Below are 18,473 nucleotides of genomic sequence, written 5' to 3' on the forward strand. Positions count from 1 at the left end.
GCGTTTTAATTAAAGCTCAAATGAAACCTCATGACCCCTACCACTGAATTGGCCCTTACCTGACAACAGGAAGAGTTAAAAAATATTTTAGAAAGGGGAACACAAAATAAGTGTTTGTTTATTAATAAGAAGAGTATTTTAGGAAGAGGCAATGATCCTTTGCCACTCTCTACCAGCCCCAGCCTTGATGAACTACTCAATTTGATGGAGACACAGACCATGAGAGTTGAAAGTAATCTTGGAAAGCCCAGAACCCAAGGCATCCTGTGGGAGATGAGGTCTGAGAGCCTCAGGTGGTCGGACTGATTGGGGATGTCAGAAATCTGTAGTAAAACGCTTCCTGGCAATTCCTGGTCATTGTCCAGGGTATGCAAGCTACTGCTCCCACACCGTTGGCCCTACTCCAAGAGTCCACCTACAGGGTCTGCAGCCAGGCTGGCCTGGGTTTGAATCTCGGCCCTGTCCTTCTCTGGCCATGTGATCTAGGAAAGGCAAACCTCTTCAAGTCTATTTCCACAGCATGTTTATCAGGATGGTTAAAGAAAATGTATGAAAGGGCCTCGATAGTGCTTGATATATAGTGACAGTAACTAACACTTCATAAATGCCTACTCGATGCTTCACATCTATTATCTCGTTAAATCTGTGCAGTGCAACAAACTATGAGGTAGGTGCTATTATTATAAGTATGTTCACAGGTAAAGAAATTGAGGGACTGAGAGGTTGAGGAACTTGTCTAAGGCTAATAAAGGACAGAGCCAGAATTTCTAGATTGTAGAAATCTGGCTCAGAGTCCATGCCTTTAATGACTACATTCTTCTGTTCCTTGGTTACTATGGTCTTTATAATTTTTCTTGGCAGAGGTGTAATTATTATACTCATTTGGGAAAATAATTTGTCAATATGTGTGCATAAACTTTAAAAGGTCCTTATTCTTTGATGCAGTAATTCCGTTTCTGGCAATCAATAGTAAAGAAAGAATTATATATACACAAAAACCCAAATGCACTTTAAAAAAAATCATAGCATCATTCATAGTAGGGAAAAAGAAACAATCCAATTGTCCAGAAAAATGTTAATAAATAAAATCACAACACATCACTTACATGGACAATTAGACAACGTGATCATAGCATGGAAAATATACACCTAGAGTTTTTTTTTTTAAGATTGAGAAAAAAACACTCCAAGATATTACTAGCTAAGGTAGTGGGATACGGAAGTGTGTTTTAATATTTTCTTTTATCAACTTTACAAGTGTTCTGTCACACAGCTATTCTACTTTCAGCAACTCACTCATTTAATGCTGTTTCTGGGCTTGTGATGAGCAGCGTGCCCGGGGGCAAGGCAGAGGTGGGCTGGGGTTACAAGCTCGCAGCAGGAGGTGAGGAAATGTGTTCCTTCTCCTCTACCAATCAAACTTAGTTATCGGCTTGATCTCCCCCATCCTTATCACTCCCCAAGGCTCTAACAGGCACTTGGCTTTTGGCTCAAGGCTTTTGCTCCCTGTGCTGGATGTGGAAGTATTAGTATGGTTTGGTGGAAAGAGACAAGATTGGGACTCAACAGATTTGGTTGGGTTTTAAAAAGCTGCTAGTTATCAGAACCTGGGCTTCTTAAACCACTGGTGTCCTTATGCAGAAATAGAAATTACTCTAATGTCTGCCTCTGAGAAGTCCCAGCCTTTCCCTCTCCTCCACGAGGCCAGTAAGCGGCAGAGCTAGAACACCCAGTGGGTTGCATCTGCCAACCACGGGTCCTGCTGTCCTTCTCCCAGGGAGTTGTCTCTCAGGGAGAGTCTGGGGATATCCACGAGGCCTGATCTGAGCCTCGCAGCCTGCCTGAGTTTTCCAGGAGCCTCAACTCCCACGTTGCTTCCAGGTATGGGGTCAGACATTCCCTGTAGCAGAGCTATGCTTTATAAGTAATTTTTTAAAGTTACAATATATAGGCTTTACTGTTTGAAAGTGAAGTGTCTCATCCGGGGTAAACATAGGGTAAAAGGATCACCAAACATCTTGGAGGAAATTATGAAAAAAAAAAAGAAAAATAATTTTACATTTTCTCTCTCGTTACATTTTCCATTCACCAACTAAAATCTACTTTTTTTTTCCATGAAAGTTCACACTGGGTATGTTTCTATGAAGAGTCATTTCATGCAGCCCACACATAAGATGACACTTTATTCAGTCAATCTGTTCTTAGGAACAATGTAAAAATATATATGTGGTGAGGTTAACAATTTTCTTATTTGAACTTTGAACACCAAAGCTGACAGCCCCTCCCTCTTCAGATGTTTGAAATCCTTTATGTAAATGTTTAATTTAGATTTTTATACTAATAGAACATGATTTATAATGTGACAAGATTTAAATATATCGGTTCCAAAATGTTAATTAAAGGAAAATAGTGTTTCTCATCATGTTTGAAAAGGTTCTGAATATTAATACAAAATTGGGTCTTACTCATGGCATAAGTCTTATACTAATTTTTTTATCTCCAAATTTCTCCTTTACCCCATTTCCCAATTTTTGCATATGTTGGTAAAAAAGCATTACCCACTTTCCATAAATGATGATACCATCAAATTTTATTCTGACTTATAGTGTCATTTGAATTTTATTTTGATAACTTGCTACTTATAGAGTGGAAGGGAGACAAATATATTACCTAACATTTCAAACATTTCAATTAAGGCATCACGGAATTATCATTCTGCATTTATATTCCTTGAATTCATATAATTTAGAAAATATATATATCTCTTATTTCTGTCTAACTTCACCCACCAAAACAGCTAATCCAAAGACAAAAATTAAATAGTTTTTTAATAGCAAGAGAACAAAACCATAGCAATATGACAGGGTGTGGACACTGTCTCACAAATACTTCTTGTGCACAAAATAAAAACCAGTTCTATGTCTGGTCTTTTATCAAGGTCTAACTTTTCCATAGTTGATTTTTTAAATCTTTTAACTGTTTGCTAAGTGATATGAATTTTTTTGCCCTGTGCATTACACAAACGTGCTATCCAAAATACTTTTTCTGGCATGTATCAAAAGCCATAAAAAATATTCATTGTTGGATCCAGAAATTCCACACTTAGAAAGATATCCTAAAGAAACAATTTAAAATGTGGGCAAAGCTATAGCCAGAAAACTGCATTACTTAAAATAGTAAAAAATGAAAACAAGCTAAATACTAAGACAGGCATGATTAAGTAAATTATAGTAACCTACTTGATAGAATTCTTTTTATAGCAATTGAGAATGATAAAAGACAATATAAAAGCAAGGAACATGATTGTTACAATTTTTATTTAAATAATTTTTACTATAAAATAGTTTTTTGTTCAATTAAAGAAAATCTGAAAAATAAAGAGAATAGAAAAAAGAAATATTATCCAGTGGAAAAAACAGAATACACACTTGTATCTGTGATATGATTACAATTACTTTTTTTTTTTAAAGAAGCAGAGCAAACATATTAGAATGTTGTCTTGGGTTTCTTCTTTTCTTTATCAAACTGTATCTAATATAATTTATAATGAAAAAATATATTTAAAAAATAAAGCACCACTTTCTTATAGACAAAATCTCTTGTCTGGTTTACAGAGGAGCCTCATGCCTAGTCCCATCCTGTGATTTTTTTTTTTCTTTTTACTGTGTGTATTAAACATTGATTTTACTCTCAGTATCTCTCCCACAGCTACTCCTCAGCCAATAGCTCATGGCATTTGATACACGGGAGGCATTTCTTGTTTTAAAGATGGGTAAACTAAGTTCTGAAACAAGTTAGTTATTCATTTAACTTCCCCCAAATAATTCCGTAGAATATCTAGAAATGAAAATAGATCCTTGATTCATTTTTTCCCTGACCTTTGATTTAAAAAAAAAATCCAAGTCCCTGCAAATTGCTGTCACAAAGTTTACTTATGCAAAGTTGAACAAATTGAATCAAGACATGGGACAAGGAGGTTAAACCTAGGACACCTTCACTGGGAGCATTCTTCCATTCTTGGTGCCCAGAGGATCCTGTGAAGAGTGGAAATCAAAGGACTGCTCCATGGTCTCGCAAGATTGGTAGGTACTCTGACTTTATAGATGAGAAACTGAGGCTGTGAGAGTTGAGCCAATTTGTTCAAGGTCACAGGGCTAGTAACTGGCAGAACAGAGATAGATACCACAAATGACCATCGACAAAAAGCATAGACTCTCTCCCCTCCTGATAGCATTGCTGTGAGGATCAAATCATGCAAACATCACAGAAATGTATGCTGGAAATGGAGGCATCACCCCTCCTCAGGATCACCCATCTTTCCTATGCCTCCCACAAATAGAACAGAGATGGTAACTGTAAAGCTTTGTGAAAAAAACAAGAGACTGGTAATATCCTGTTACAATTTTCTTTTTTAAAATGTCTCAAATCTTTTGTTGTAAGGAAATTCTGATCTATGAGATGCTGCTTGAAATAAATGAGCCACTGGCCAGAACTTGGAAATGTTTGCCATATGAAGAAGGTCATTTGTTATTTGGTATCTGTAGATACATTATTATTGTTATTTAATAATAATTAGTAAATTACTGACAAAATTAGTAAATTTAACATCCTCTTTTGTGAAAACCAGTATTTATAGATAATTATGCCCCAAGCCTACATTCTGCTTATCATTATATCCAGCTCCAAAGGAATATTTGGGGGGAGGGATTCTTCCTAGATTTAAAAAAGTGTACTTTTCGGGAGGGGGGGCTTACTCTCCTCACTCTCCGTTTAGTGGTAAATGAGAGGGAGTCTGGAGTAGTGGGAAGTCAGGTTCATTCTATCATCACTTCCAGTCCTGGCTCTATGCTGCCCCTTGGTAAGTTTCTTAACCTTTCTGGGTGCCCCTCTTCTTACCTTTCTCCTCTGTCCCCCCTAAGCGTGAGAATCACTTTCCAACACTATGCACGCGATAGATAACCTGATCTCAATGGCTGAATATTTTTAATGTGGATTTATTTATTTGAATTAGTAATACATCCACATGGCTCATAACATAAAGTATGTAAAGGGGAATTCGGTGCCATTCCCCTCCCACCTGCTCCTTTCTGGGTGTCCCTGTCCCAGTCCCCAGTTTTATTTTGCAAACTCAGAGGCTGTGAAGGGCAAAAAAAAAAGTAAAACAAAAACAAAACCCAAGATGACTAGATTTACTCTGAATGAACGGGATTTATTCTAAGGTGATTATTGGTCCCCTTCAAAGTCTCCCCATGTTTTCTGAGACTTCAAACAGCGACACTAAACTACTAACTAATCACAGCACAAGAAATTTTGACTTTGAACTTGCTAATGTGCAAAGGAAATGGTTCAGCCATTTCTCTAGAACTTGGCTGATAATAAATTTTCTATGGTCCCATTTATCATGAAAAAAATTTTGTTTGGTCTTTTTTTTTTGCTGTTGCATAAGACAGAAGGAAAAAAGAAAGATGTGTTTTCTACTGCTTTAAGATTTTTATACCTTAGGCCAGAACAAAGCACACAAATAAAAACTTTAACAAAATGACCTTAATTTCCCTTCAGCTAATTCAATATTTGTAGTCCTTCTGATTAAGATTGCTTACCTCTGCATTTATTTATAAAGAGTATGTTAAGCAAATGAACAGTGGTGTAAGGACAGTCACACAATTAAGATGCGTGTATGGTCCCGCACCTGGCACATAGTAGGTGTGCAGTCATTGCTGTATAAAACGTCTAAATTATTAAAGCATGCTTGAAGCACGGCAATAGTAGTCAAATATTTTCCACAAACCTTTAGATTTACAATGCAAATTAAAAATCATTTTTAAAAAGCATTCTCTAAGGACTTTTTTTGCATGACAACTTTGGATTAATCTAAAAAATAGCAAGTTATTTTGCAAGAACTGAGGAACACCACTCCCTTCTCCCGGTATCTGACACTGGAAATTTATTGTGCAGGAAGTAGTGATCAAAATCTAACTCAATTCATTTAGGAAAGTAAGGTAATTATAACGATATCCATCCCCCTTAAGGAAAGGGTTTAGGCTTTAAGTACACACCACAGGCCACACTCTATGGATCATGACATACAGTCCAGCGTTGGAGGTCGCTGCATTTGTTTATTTATGGGTGAGGTTTTAATTTTTCCTATTCTACTACAATTAATTAGTGAATTAGTGCCATTCATTCATTTACTCCGTCCACAGACATTTGCTACGAGCCCACCAGGACACAAGGCTGTAGATCCACCCCTACCCTCATGGAACACACAATCCCAGCGAAGAATGACTTTTTAATAATCAGCAGGGTAGTGCTTTTATGGAGCTTTACCGCTCGCGTCCCGACTAGGTGCCTGGGTTGACCTCAGGCGGTGGCAGAGCCCGCGCCTGGGGTACGGCTCTCCCTGGTTTGCCCCGGCAGGGCGGGGTCAGCCGAGCAGCCGCCGTCGCTGCCCCCGCGCGCTCCCTTCCGCGCGGCCTTTAATTTCGCAGCTCCGACCACCGGAAATTAGCCGCCGGCCGAGCGGACCCGGCCCAGCGCGGGTGAGCGCTACGTGGGGAGGGCGCGCCCGCCAGCCCAGCCGGGCGCCCGCGGGACGCGCCGCCTGCGCCCTCTCGGCCGGGGGCTCGGCGCTCGCCCACCTCTTCCAAATTTAACCATTACCTAAATCCGAAGGGAAATGAGCAAACCTCTGGGATTGGGTGTCAAGGTATTTTCAGCCTTGTTGGGCGTATTTATCCCGAAGTGTTTCCACAACAAGCTATTTCGGGGCCGCGGGGCAGGTTTCGCTCTGCGGACACCGCGGCCACTCGCCGGGCTCCAGGCCGGCGGCACCACTGGCGGGTGATTCACGGCCCCGACCCGGGGGCGGCGCAGCCCAAGCAGGCAGCGGGGTTGTGGGGGGGTGTCCCGGACAAGATGGGCGGGGAGGCTTCCTCGGAGCTGGGCGCTCCCACCCCCTGCGCTCCAGTCAATCTGTGTCCTGAATCTGTGACTTCTTCTCGCTGCGGAAGTCTCCCAGGAGCCAAGAATAGTTCATTTTCTTTCGAGTCATTTCTAGTGCCTGGGTGTTTGGGCCCTCCGGGTCTCCCCATCTCCCGCCGTCCCGCAGAGAAAAAACGGGGAGGGCCGCAGGGGAGGGCGGCTAGAAAGGCCAGGCCCCCGTCCGCCTCCTATACCCTTGCGCAAAGGGGGAGCGCGCCCGCCGCCCGACTGGGGCTTGGGGGGCAGGTCTGACAGGGCTAAGCGAGCTACTCCTTAACGCTCAGGAAGTGAAGCTTGTGGTTTTGGGGGCTGAGCTCGGAAGATTAAAAAAGGAGAGAGAGAGAGAGAGAGAGAGAGAGAGAGCGAGACAGCGCGGTCTCTCCCGAAAGCAACTCAGTTTGAAAACTCTCGGAGCGCGATACCCGCGCCCTGAACCCGCAGGTAGGTCCGCTGCGCCTCCCTCCCTAGCGGGGGCGGACGCAGAAACTGGCGGGACACCGGCACTGCGGGGGCGACCAGAGGGCGCTGCCGGTTCCCACCCTACGCCGGCCGCAGTTTGGGAACCAAAAGAGCTCTATCCTCTTGGTCCCCGCGCGACCCGCACGGAGGGGCTGGGGATCTGGCTCAGGGGGCGCAAGCCAGGCGGTTTGGTGGTTCTGCGGAGGAGCGGGATCCACCGGGAAGGTAACATCTGGTGGGGAGGCGGCGGCATTTGGGCTCAGGAGGCTGTCCGCTCTGCGCCTCCAGCTCCCGCCTTCCCAGGCCCTGACCGTGAAGAGAGGCCCGGCTGGCCCGCGTGCGCCGAGGAGGCCGCCCCGCCCCCGGGCGCCAGCTGCTGCGAGAGGTCGCCTTCCCACGCGATCAGCCCTTGGTCCTACCACCCCTCTACCTATTCCACCCTCCCAGGAACGGACAGAGCCAGCCAGGATGAAAAGGAGGCGCAGGGCTGTGGCCTGAGTCGGGAGGTCGCTTCCGTGCCAGTCAGTCCAGACTCAGTGGTGGCGGGGACAGCTCACCACCCCTTGCATTCCCGCCCCTGTCCCGCTCCGCGCCAACGCAGACCCAAACCGCAGCAGGGCCCTCGGGACATTTTCACCCCATTTTCCTTTTCCTCCGAGTTTTCATGGTTATTTAAGAAATTGGTTTTGGATTTGTGGTGTCTAAGTATACAGCCGACGGAGCAGCTCACCCCGGGGCGCAGGGAAAACTGAATCGGCAGTGCTTCGCCCTACGGCAGCCGAGCACCTCGAGGCCTCCTGAAGCCCCGACCCTTAGGGGCCGGCCCGGGTACGGGCGGGCAACACCCTCAATCCTAGGGGCCTTCTGGCGTTTAGGACACGGGAAACGTCACTTGAGACTCAGCTATATGTCCCAGCTGTCTTTTCTCTCAAGCCTGTCCATTCCTCCTCCGGGGAAGGGGACACAGTGGGACGTGGAGCGAGAACTCGTGTTGATTCCGGAGCGCCAACCGGCAGACTTAGACTCTGTCCTGCATCTTGCTCTGGGAGCCGCACGGTACCTAGTCTGGCAGAATAAGTCGCGCGAAGCTCAAAGATGAGGGGTCCTTCCCGGACCCGGGATCCCCAGGGCCCTTGTTTCTGAAATAACCAAGACAACCGAGAGCTGCGGTGCCCGAAGAGCCTGCAGCTCGCACTTGAACCCGTCCCCCATCGCCTTCACCCTGAGAGAAAGGCAGATTCGTTTTCCCCAAACCTCCTAGCCCGCCAGGTCCCGCCCCCGGAGCGAGCCCCAGGAAAGGCCGTAGGCGCTGCCCCGCCTCCCCGCCGGGCTCAGGTTTCGACCCCGGGATTAGGTGAACTGATTGGGGGGTTAATGAGAGCGGCGTAGCGGGCAGCTAGCTCCCTCCCAGACCCGCGCCCCGATCCCGACTCTCTAGCTGCTGCCAGAGCAGCCTGCGCTCTCCCGCGTCCTCTAAACGGTTGGTTCTCTGCGGACTCCAGCACACCGCGCGTTTCACAGCCGTAGCGCGCGAACCCGGCTCGACTTCCCCAGGGCAAGGCTTTTGGTGAGCAGAACGGAAAGTGCTTTTTCCCGGGACTTTGTTTCCGAGGTTAGGTCTCCATGGTCTGGTGTGTTTTGCGCCGACCCCTGCCTGTTCCCTCCGCACCCGCGTCTCCGGGCCAATTTATTCCCCGCGTGGGGTACAAGTGAGGGACGATCAAGATCACCGGGAAGCGAGTTCTTCCCGGGGCCTTCATTGGTCCTCTGCCACCTGCTTCCCTACCTTCCTGCTTTCTTTCTCCGGCCTTTGCTTCCCCCAGTCCTTCTGATGCAGTTCCCCCGACCCCGCCCCTCAATCAGCCGGAGGCATCTCTCCCCTGACCCCCTTTCACTACAGTCTGTAGCCGGCTCTTGGAGGGCTTGGTTCTTTGCCTCAACTCGGTCCGCGACCGTCGACACATTCCGCTCTCCCCCGCCCTAAATTGGTCCGCGCGTCTACGCCTTTCTCCCCAGCCCAAGAGCGGATCCAGACAGGCAGTGTGTGGTCGAGTTGGGGTAACTGGCTCGTTGGGGACTTCGGCTCTCGGAGAGTTTTTACCAAAACGAGTTTTGCTAGGGAAGGGGAGGGGCCGAGGGGCGTGGGCACGGCAGAAGGAAGAGGCCTGAGTCTGAGCCCGGGGACGGGTTTTACCGCTGAGCGGCGGCGGCTGGCTTGCGCCACCTGTCCGAGTGCCACCTGGTGAGCGCGGCGCAGCGGGGCCAAGCCCCTCCTCCCGCGGGCCTTCCTCCCTCCTCCCTGGCCCGAACTCTGTCTACTCCGCTGCCCAGTCCCGGGTCTCGGAGCGTGCTGACCCGCGTTTCCACCCTGTTCTCCTCTCGCAGGTCTCCGCCTGGCTGGGGCTTACGGTGGGCTGACGGAGGCTCCAGGGACCCTTGGAGCAGAGTGGGGAGCGCGCCCGACCACCATGCCGCGTTCGTTCCTGGTTAAGAGCAAAAAGGCTCACAGTTACCACCAGCCGCGCTCCCCGGGACCCGACTATTCCCTCCGCCTGGAGAATGTTCTGGCGCCAGGCGGAGCAGGTGCGGGGCGTGCGCGGGCCGGGCGGGGCCGCTCCCGGGGCCATAGACTCTGTGTCCGCCACACCATCCCCCAGGAACCGGGAAGGGCGGTCCCGAAGCCCCTTTGCTGCCTTTTTTGTTACCTGCCTTTCAGGTTCCTTCCGGGCTTGTCGCCTAGGTGCCAAGGCCTCTCTGCTCCCGCCCTTGGATCCGGGAGGGTTCCGGCCGGGTCTGGGGAGAGCTGAGAGAGCCCAGGTGCCACGGTCTGGGGGGCACCGCTTCAGAACCATCGGGCCCATCCAGACCCAACCTGAGCCCCTATCCTGCCTCCTCTCCGCAGACAGCACCTCGAGCACAGGCGGGGCGAAGGCGGAGCCCCGGGGCCGTTTGTCCCCCGAGTCTCAGCTGACCGAAGCCCCCGACAGAGCCTCCACGTCCCCCGGCAGCTGTGAAGGCAGCGTCTGCGATCGGAGCTCGGAGTTTGAGGACTTCTGGAGGCCTCCGTCGCCTTCTGTGTCTCCAGGTAGGGACCCGTTGGGAGCTCTGGGGCCCGGGCGGCAGAGACCCAGCGGTGAGGAATGAACCGGAGCGGCTTTGGGCACAGAAATGCCAAATGGATGGCGGAGAGTCTTTCCGAGAGGAGGGAGCTTGTTCTTGGGCCCCGCGGGGAGGCAGCGGCTTTTCTGGGATAGGGACAGCCTGCTCGCGGGGTCGGCTGCTTGGATCCCAGGCAGTGCTGGGATCCCAGAATCCAGACCCCCGAGTCTCAAACGGAGACCTGGGCAGTCTGAGAGAAAAGTGTCGTTGCCTTTAAAAATTAAGCTCGCTGCCGCGGCGTTGGGCCTGGCGGAGCTGGGCGCCAAGCGGGAGGGACCGGTCCGGGACGAAAATCTCGGACACCCGCTAGGTCTTCGCAGGCGCGGATTGGGGGCCTATTTCATTTTTCGTTCTACCAGGTTGGCCTGGCTTTGGGGACCAGCCCGTTGGTTTCATTTCCAGCCAGCAATCGAGCTTCGCGCAAACCGACTACACGTTGGGTGGGAGCGAGTCTCGGGTTCCGGCGGTGGGGAATGGAGAGCGCAGAACAGCGGGATTCTACCAAGGGCCGGTTATTTCCAGATTTAACTTACTAGTTTTAAAAGATACCCCCAACCCCGTCCCAAACTCATTGCGTCGACTTGGCTAAAGAGGGTGCGTCTGGGAGCCGGCGACCCGAGGGTCCTTCTTGGCTGTGCAGGACACCGCCGCGCAAGGACTGGGCACCGCCGGAATCTCCGACGGAAACTCGAAATGCAGCTTCTCATTGAAGCGGCTAGCCTGGACTGGAGTCTGCGGTGTGTGTGAACAGATTTGTAAATCCGTATGCATTTAGGGAAAAGTATATATTGGTATTTGGTTTTAGCAAAATTCGCATGGGTCGGGGTGCAGAAGGCCGTGAATTCGGAAAGCTGTTTGTCTGGCAGGTGGTGACTAAACCTTACATTGTAAATCATTCCTCTAAGAAATTCGTGGGAATTTTTTTTTCCCTCTGTCAAATTATGACAGGACTGGGAATAGGGAGTATTTAGCAAGCCCGAGCCCCCTTCCCACTGGCCCTGCATTGGGTATTTAATAACTTTGAGAAATGTTAACGCCTTCCCGTTTTTTGATTTTTGTTTTTTCCCAGACAGGTATGTCTCGGATAGGCCGGGCCGCATTTTATTGGTCCTCACTGCCTCCCTTCTTCCCGACTCCGGGAAAGAAAAAGGACGGAGTAGGAACACGTAGGGGCCGGGAGAGCGCCGGGGCTGGGCCCTCTGCCCACAGGCTCCGTCCAGGGCCGGAACGGCCGCCGCTTTCTCCTCCCGCGCAGCTCCGCTCTGCTCGGAGCATTTTTGAAGCGTGGCGCGTCTTTCTCTATGGGGCCGCCAGATGTGCTGGTCCAGCCAGAAAAGTTTCTGTGTGCTGCCTTGTCGCCTCCACTGTCCTCGAGGCCCCAAGGACCCGGCCGGCGTTTGAACCTGGGGGCTTCCCTGGCACGCAGCGAGAGGCCTGGCGCACCGAGTGCTGCACAAGGGCTGGGTGCCTGGCACTTCGCAGACACACCGACTGGCCGACACCGCCGGGTCTCAGGCCTGACCTAACCGGACGCCCTCTTGTTCCTCCACAGCCTCGGAGAAGTCGGTGTGCCCCTCGCTGGACGAAGTGCAGCCCTTCCCCCTGCCCTTCAAGCCGTACTCGTGGAGCGGTCTGGCGGGTTCCGACCTGCGGCACCTGGTGCAGAGCTACAGGCCGTGCGCGGCCCTGGAGCGCGGCGCCGGCCTGGGCCTCTTCTGCGAGCGCGCCCCGGAGCCAGGCCACCCCGCGGCGCTGTACGGCCGGGACCGGGCTGCTGGCGGCGCGGGGGCCGGGGCACCCGGGGGAGGCAGCGCAGGAGGCGGAGCTGCCGGCGGCGCGGGCCTGGGGCTCTATCGCGACTTTGGGCCCGCGGCGGCAGGACTGTACGAGAGGCCGGCGACCGGCGGACTGTACCCGGAGAGCGGCCACGGGCTGCACGGCGACAAGGGCACCGGCGTCAAGGTGGAGTCGGAGCTGCTGTGCACCCGCCTACTAATGGGCGGCGGCGCCTACAAGTGCATCAAGTGCAGCAAGGTGAGGCTCCCTCGCGCCTGGCTTTAGCGGTCCCGCGCCCCCGCCCCCGGCCCGCGCCCAGCCAGCGTCCGCGCCCCTCGGCCCCTCTCAGCGGCCCTCTCCCCGGCCCCACCCGCCTCAGGTGTTCTCCACACCGCACGGGCTCGAGGTGCACGTGCGCAGGTCCCACAGCGGCACGAGACCCTTTGCGTGCGAGATATGCGGCAAGACCTTCGGGCACGCGGTGAGCCTGGAGCAGCACAAAGCCGTGCACTCGCAGGTAAGCGCGGGACGCACGGCCGCGCGCCGCCCTGCTCAGGTTTTCGCGTTCCGGCATCTTCTGCTTCTTTGTGCAGCACCGACCGCTCTCCGCCTGGCACCTTTCTCCTTGGACTTGCCCCGACTGCCCCCAGTCTCCTCTGCCACGTCCCCTTGCTCAGACGTAGGCGTGCAGGGAAAGGTGCGTGGTTGCCGGCTCAGGGCTCGAGGCAGCCCTGGAGTTTGGTGTCACATCATTGTGAGACTCCAGAATGTGATCCCCATCATTACTTTGGGTTTGAGAAGGGCTTGTATGCACTCTTGCAGCGGATATGTCAGATTTATTAGCGCTGTTTCTTGGCCTCTTTCTTTTCACCAAATGGCCGTCACTTAATCTGCATTGACCCCTCCTGACTGAAGAAGAGGAATCTCAACTCATTTAGAGCATCCAGTATTTGTCCCTCTGTTCTTTCAGTTATTCACTTATAAATATTTGTTGCTCAACTTCCAGGTGCTAGGTACATGAGAATCCAGTAACACACCAGGTCCCTGACAGGATACCCTCACAGAGATTACAGTTTAGCTGAGAGATAGAGGCTACGTAGATAAGCAAATAAGTTCACAAGTAACTATGACAGAAGAATGCTTACTTACAGAGAACTACTTACTAAAAAGAGTATTCTCCCGTCTCCTTCAACATCCACACTGCCTGGGGGGAGGGGGGAGGAGCCTCTCAAGTGACTGAGGTCTAAGCCTTCTGTTGAGGAGGGTGGAGAAGTGTTTGTAAATTGGTGTCAAAAAAGCAGGGTGGGGATACGTTTTGGCCAAGGGGTGTGGAAGTTTGTGGCTGAAAAGTGTTTGGGTTGAAAAAGTGTTAAAGGCGTAGAGGATATGGGTGGGAAGGGTGGAGGTTGGAAATAAATGGGAGGAGAGAGGATAATGGGGCAGGCTATGGGGAAGGGGAGTCTGAAGGAAGGGAGAGCCCTAGCTTTGGGGATTTTAGTGTCAGGTTGGTGGTGAGGAGAATGGCAGCCTAGACCATTGCAATAGTAATCACCTCTTTCTCTCTGCAGGAACGGAGCTTTGACTGTAAGATCTGTGGCAAGAGCTTCAAGAGGTCATCTACACTGTCCACACACCTGCTCATCCACTCAGACACCCGGCCCTACCCCTGTCAGTACTGTGGCAAGAGGTTCCACCAGAAATCAGACATGAAGAAACACACCTTCATCCACACCGGTGAGCTGAAGGCCCTTGGCTTGTGGGAAACACCTGTTGAGGGGTGGAAAGGGGGGGTGGAGGTCATTGTTTTTCTCCCTGAGGCCAACATAATTCACCTTCTTTGTGATATTCTTGCCCCAGAATGAGTGGTGGAAATGGCCTTCCAGATGGAGTTAATCACTGCATGTGTGTTAAAAAAAAACAAAACAAGAGGCACAGATTCTCTTAGGTTCATTTACATACGTGGTTCTCCCCAGAGAGGCTTTGACTGGGGGTTATATCTGAAGAACCACTCAGCAGGTCAGCTGCAAGTTTTCTATCCTTGCAAAGAATATTTTCCTCTAGTTTAGCAGCTGCTCCAACTGCTGCCTGCTCTAGGTGAAATATGAAGCTCCAGGGTCCTCTCAGAGTGTTGCTCTAAATGTTTACCTAGAGATTGAGACTTTCTCTAGGGCTATCACCCAGCCTTTTGGGGGAGGGTCTTATGTGTGACCTCTTGGCTGCATTTTTAGGAGTCTGACAGCTTATTCTGACAGAGCAAGGGAAAAAATGGTAACTATTACTAGGCTTTTTCTGCTAAGCGCTTTTAAAATGCATTATCTCATTTTATGCTCACAACAACTCAGGGAGGTAAAGACTACTCCTTATCCCCATTTTAGAGATGAGCAAAGTGAGGCACCCACCCAGGGTCATATTGCTAGCAAGTGGCAAAGCCAGGACTTGAATTCAGGTCTGTCTGCTCTCAAATGTCTATCCTGTTGACCAGTGTTTATTATATTCTATTTTCAAAGCCGAGGGGATTGGTGGATACAGAAAGCTTCTATTCACTTATTGCCCTTTTCAAAATATCAGCCAGTTTGTCATAACAATGATAAGCCTTTACCCATTATGATGCTTTATAATGTACAAAGTGCTTTCAAATCTGTCTCTTCATTTGATTCTTACTGCCAGCCCATATAGTAGAAGGAGCTGCTCTTACCATCCTGAAACTCAGAGAGATGGAATGATTTACCAAAGGTCAGACTGAGAGTAAATCATAGGGCTGTGGAATGCTCTGGCTTCCAATCCTGAACTCTTTCTCTAATATTTTGATTGTGTGTAGGTGGCAGGTTTAATGCCAGGAGCACTCTCTTAATAGTCAACAAGACATTTACACAAGATCCAGAATTTTATTTTATTTTAGAAGATGAATACTGACTTAAGACAACAGTGTGTTCCAAACAATCACCGTTGATGTTTACAAATATGCTTGGGCAGTGTAGATGCCCCCATCAGAAAACCTAGAAAAATATCCTACTTTAATCATGCTCTCTTGCCTGAAATTTCCATGCAACTCGCTCCTTTTGAGTAAAGGTATTCAAGACGCTCACCAAAATGCAACTAGGATCTTGACTGAATGAAACATTAAGCCCTTATCAAACATTTACATTATAGCTAGAATTCGTTTCTCAGATTTATTTGACCCTAAGGGATAGGATAAGTTTTGATGATTGGTTCCTTATCAAGGAAACCTGAAGCACAAAGATAGAAAGGGGTACAGCAAGAGGAACAGAGGGTTCCTCAAAAACAGACTTCATCTATTTTGCATTTTTTCCAAGGCCAAACCCCGACTATAATGCCATGCTGAGGCTATTTGGAAAATCATGCTACTTTCCCAAATGTTAAATAGCATATGAATTGGGGGGGAAACAAACCCTTTTCTGTTACTTATTTAAAGGTACTTTATTTTATTTATTTATATTTTTGGCTGCGTTGGGTCTTCGTTGCTGTGGACGGGCTTTCTCTAGTTGCAGCGAGCAGAGGCTGCTCTTCGTGGCGGTGTGTGGGCTTCTCATTGCGGTGGCTTCTCTTGTTGCGGAGCGCGGGCTCTAGGCGCCCGGGCTTCAGGAGTTGTGGCTCGCGGGCTCTGGAGTGCAGGCTCAGTAGTTGTGGCACACGGGCTTAGTTGCTCCGCGGCATGTGGGATCTTCCCGGACCAGGGCTTGAACCCGTGTCCCCTGCATTGGCAGGTGGATTCTTAACCACTGTGCCACCAGGGAAGCCTATCTGCTATTTATTAATCAATGGTGAAGAGTTGCTGGTATATAAAGAATCCTGTGATTAACCTCGTAAAAAGAGAGTAAAATCAAGATAGAAAAGGATCAGCTGCCTTAAGAAATACTTTGTGACCCAGATGTGGATTTTTTAAAAATAAGACTTCTAGAAATGCCCATGCTTTCAAATACATCCTGTTGTCCTCCAAGAGCAAGAAAGAAGACAGGCTCACTGGTCCATACAAACCAACACCCACTTGGAAACTCAGATTTGAAAACTTCCTCTCAATTAGAGCAGAGTCACGTGGTTTGAAAGACAGCACCCCGGCCCCTTGCGCTGAACATCTGCTGTGGGAGCTCTCTACTTCTAAAGCCAAGGGAGTCCTCCCAGGGCGGATTCAGCTGCGTGTCTGGGGAGGGCACGTGGCCTTTGTTGTTTCCGTTTAGCAGGAAACGGTTTGAGGCCTCTGGCTGGGAACCCCCACCCGGAGAGTCTCCCTTTCACCTGGTGCACCCCTGGCTTCCCGGGACTTGCACTGCCACACACGGCACCCTCCAAGCTGCTCAGAGGCCCTAGACTGTGGTGCAGCCAGCCGCTGCCAAGAGCTTGCGGGTCACAGTGAGTCCCCTCTAGCTCTGTCATAGACTCATGCTTCCTCCCCTCCCCCTTCCATCTCTGTAGGTGAGAAGCCCCACAAGTGCCAGGTGTGTGGCAAGGCATTCAGCCAGAGCTCCAACCTCATCACCCACAGCCGCAAGCACACAGGCTTCAAGCCCTTCGGCTGCGACCTGTGTGGAAAGGGCTTCCAGAGGAAGGTGGACCTCAGGCGGCACCGGGAGACACAGCATGGGCTCAAGTGAGCGCCTCGGCCGGCTGCAGGCGCAGTTACGCAGGCAACACTACGGAGGGCAGCCTCCCCACTTGCCACCAGCCACTTCCGCAGATCCCACCAGGGTGATCCCCCTTCCCTTTTCTCCCTGGAGCCGCCAGAGGGGATAAGTTACCTTTTGAAATTTCAGCCTGGAGTGGGAACTAAATGACTGCCTGGGTATGGGACTCACCCAATAGGCTCCTCTACATCTGAAGACTCCAAGTGGAGAGGCAATCAGATAAAATACCGGGCCTCACAGTCCTTCCTATTCCCAGCCCTGTTACACAGATAGGAAGGTCCTTCAGGTTTCCTCCCTCCTCCTCCTGACCTACCCCAGATACTTGTATGGAATAGGAGGAATCATCATTTACAAGGTAAACATATCAATCTTTTTATCTGGAATGAAGAATGAGTGTTATTTTATTGTTTTCCTTCTGGGGAGTTTTTTGACCCCTTTTTTTGTTGGGTGCTGCCTATAAAGGTTGGAGGAATCGTTTCTTCCACTTGGAGACTGGTTCAGAAACTGATTTGGGAAAGGAATTTCATACTTTTGAAATTACAAGACACACTGTGGATCCTGCCCCAAGAAGGAGCAGAAGAAAAGTCGGCTTGGTGAGAAGAGATTAGATGTCCTCCCTCCAGGAGGCCTGTGAAGGCTTCTTCAGAAGAGGTGGAAGCACAGAGCAATGCCTTTGGACAAGATTGTCATCCATTTGTTCAGCAAATGTCTATTGACCACCAGTTACCATGGTTTCAGGCCCTATGCTAGGTACTGGGGAGCCGGAAAGTAGAGTCTCTGTCTGCCTCTGCTCCGCAGCTCCAAGTAGCTGGGTCTATGCTCCCTCCCCCCACAAAGGAATTCTGAGAAGGTAAAGCAGAATCTTGAAACTTCCCTTCTGACTGTTTGGATTTTATCAAACGTAAATGAAAAATAGCTGAACAGATACTTCAAAGATTTTTGTGTATATTCCGTTTTTTTATTGTTAAGCTGATATTTTTAAGATGTCTAAGCTAGCAGGCACGTGAAGGCTCTGTCTTCAACTCTTTGAACCCTCCATGCGTACCACAGAGGAAAAAAAAAGTGGTGTTTTTACTATGATGAAGTTTGTAAATGTTTTTAGATCTTCTGGAGTGCATTATGTTTGTTAATACATATTTATTAGAGTGGTGTTTTAAGTTAATAAAGTATTAAGACTCTTACATATTGCTTTTCATTTAGGTAGGGAATTTGGGAAAGAACTTTGTTTTGGTCTCTAGGGGCAGTTGGCACTGAAGGGAACTGGAGCAGAGTATAAAAGTATAGCAGACAAGCCAACATCCAGAAGAGAGTAAAATCCAATTGCTCTGGTTTTCATGAGCTTCTTTCTTTTCTTCTGTGCCTGAGCTCCTTCTTAGCAGAAGAACTAGGGATACAAAAGTAAGTTCCTACCTTGCCGAGTCTCTGATGTCCTACATGTATATGGGCTTTTTATTCTGA

General features: G+C 49.5%; 1 protein-coding gene across 1 annotated transcript; it reads left to right on the top strand.

Annotated features, from left to right (window-relative positions):
• The first annotated feature begins 7,356 nt into the window (after positions 1 to 7,356).
• GFI1 (growth factor independent 1 transcriptional repressor) lies at positions 7,357 to 16,985 on the top strand. The gene is made up of 7 exons (XM_060142475.1): positions 7,357 to 7,422; positions 9,826 to 10,023; positions 10,343 to 10,525; positions 12,152 to 12,633; positions 12,755 to 12,892; positions 13,944 to 14,109; positions 16,807 to 16,985. The coding sequence occupies exons 2-7, from the start codon at positions 9,909 to 9,911 to the stop codon at positions 16,983 to 16,985; spliced, it is 1,263 nt and encodes a 420-aa protein (XP_059998458.1). The 5' UTR covers positions 7,357 to 7,422; positions 9,826 to 9,908.
• Positions 16,986 to 18,473: the final 1,488 nt, after the last annotated feature.

This window comes from Lagenorhynchus albirostris, chromosome 2 (genome assembly GCF_949774975.1).
Source record: "Lagenorhynchus albirostris chromosome 2, mLagAlb1.1, whole genome shotgun sequence".
Taxonomy (NCBI): Eukaryota; Metazoa; Chordata; class Mammalia; order Artiodactyla; family Delphinidae; genus Lagenorhynchus; species Lagenorhynchus albirostris.

Bases quoted from the DNA above. Each gene is read 5' to 3' on its own strand.
- GFI1 (XM_060142475.1), top strand. From the start codon at position 9,909: ATGCCGCGTTCGTTCCTGGTTAAGAGCAAAAAGGCTCACAGTTACCAC. The intron at 10,526-12,151 runs GTAGGGACCCGT...GTTCCTCCACAG, and splicing joins GTCGCCTTCTGTGTCTCCAG to CCTCGGAGAAGTCGGTGTGC. The intron at 12,634-12,754 runs GTGAGGCTCCCT...CACCCGCCTCAG, and splicing joins AGTGCATCAAGTGCAGCAAG to GTGTTCTCCACACCGCACGG.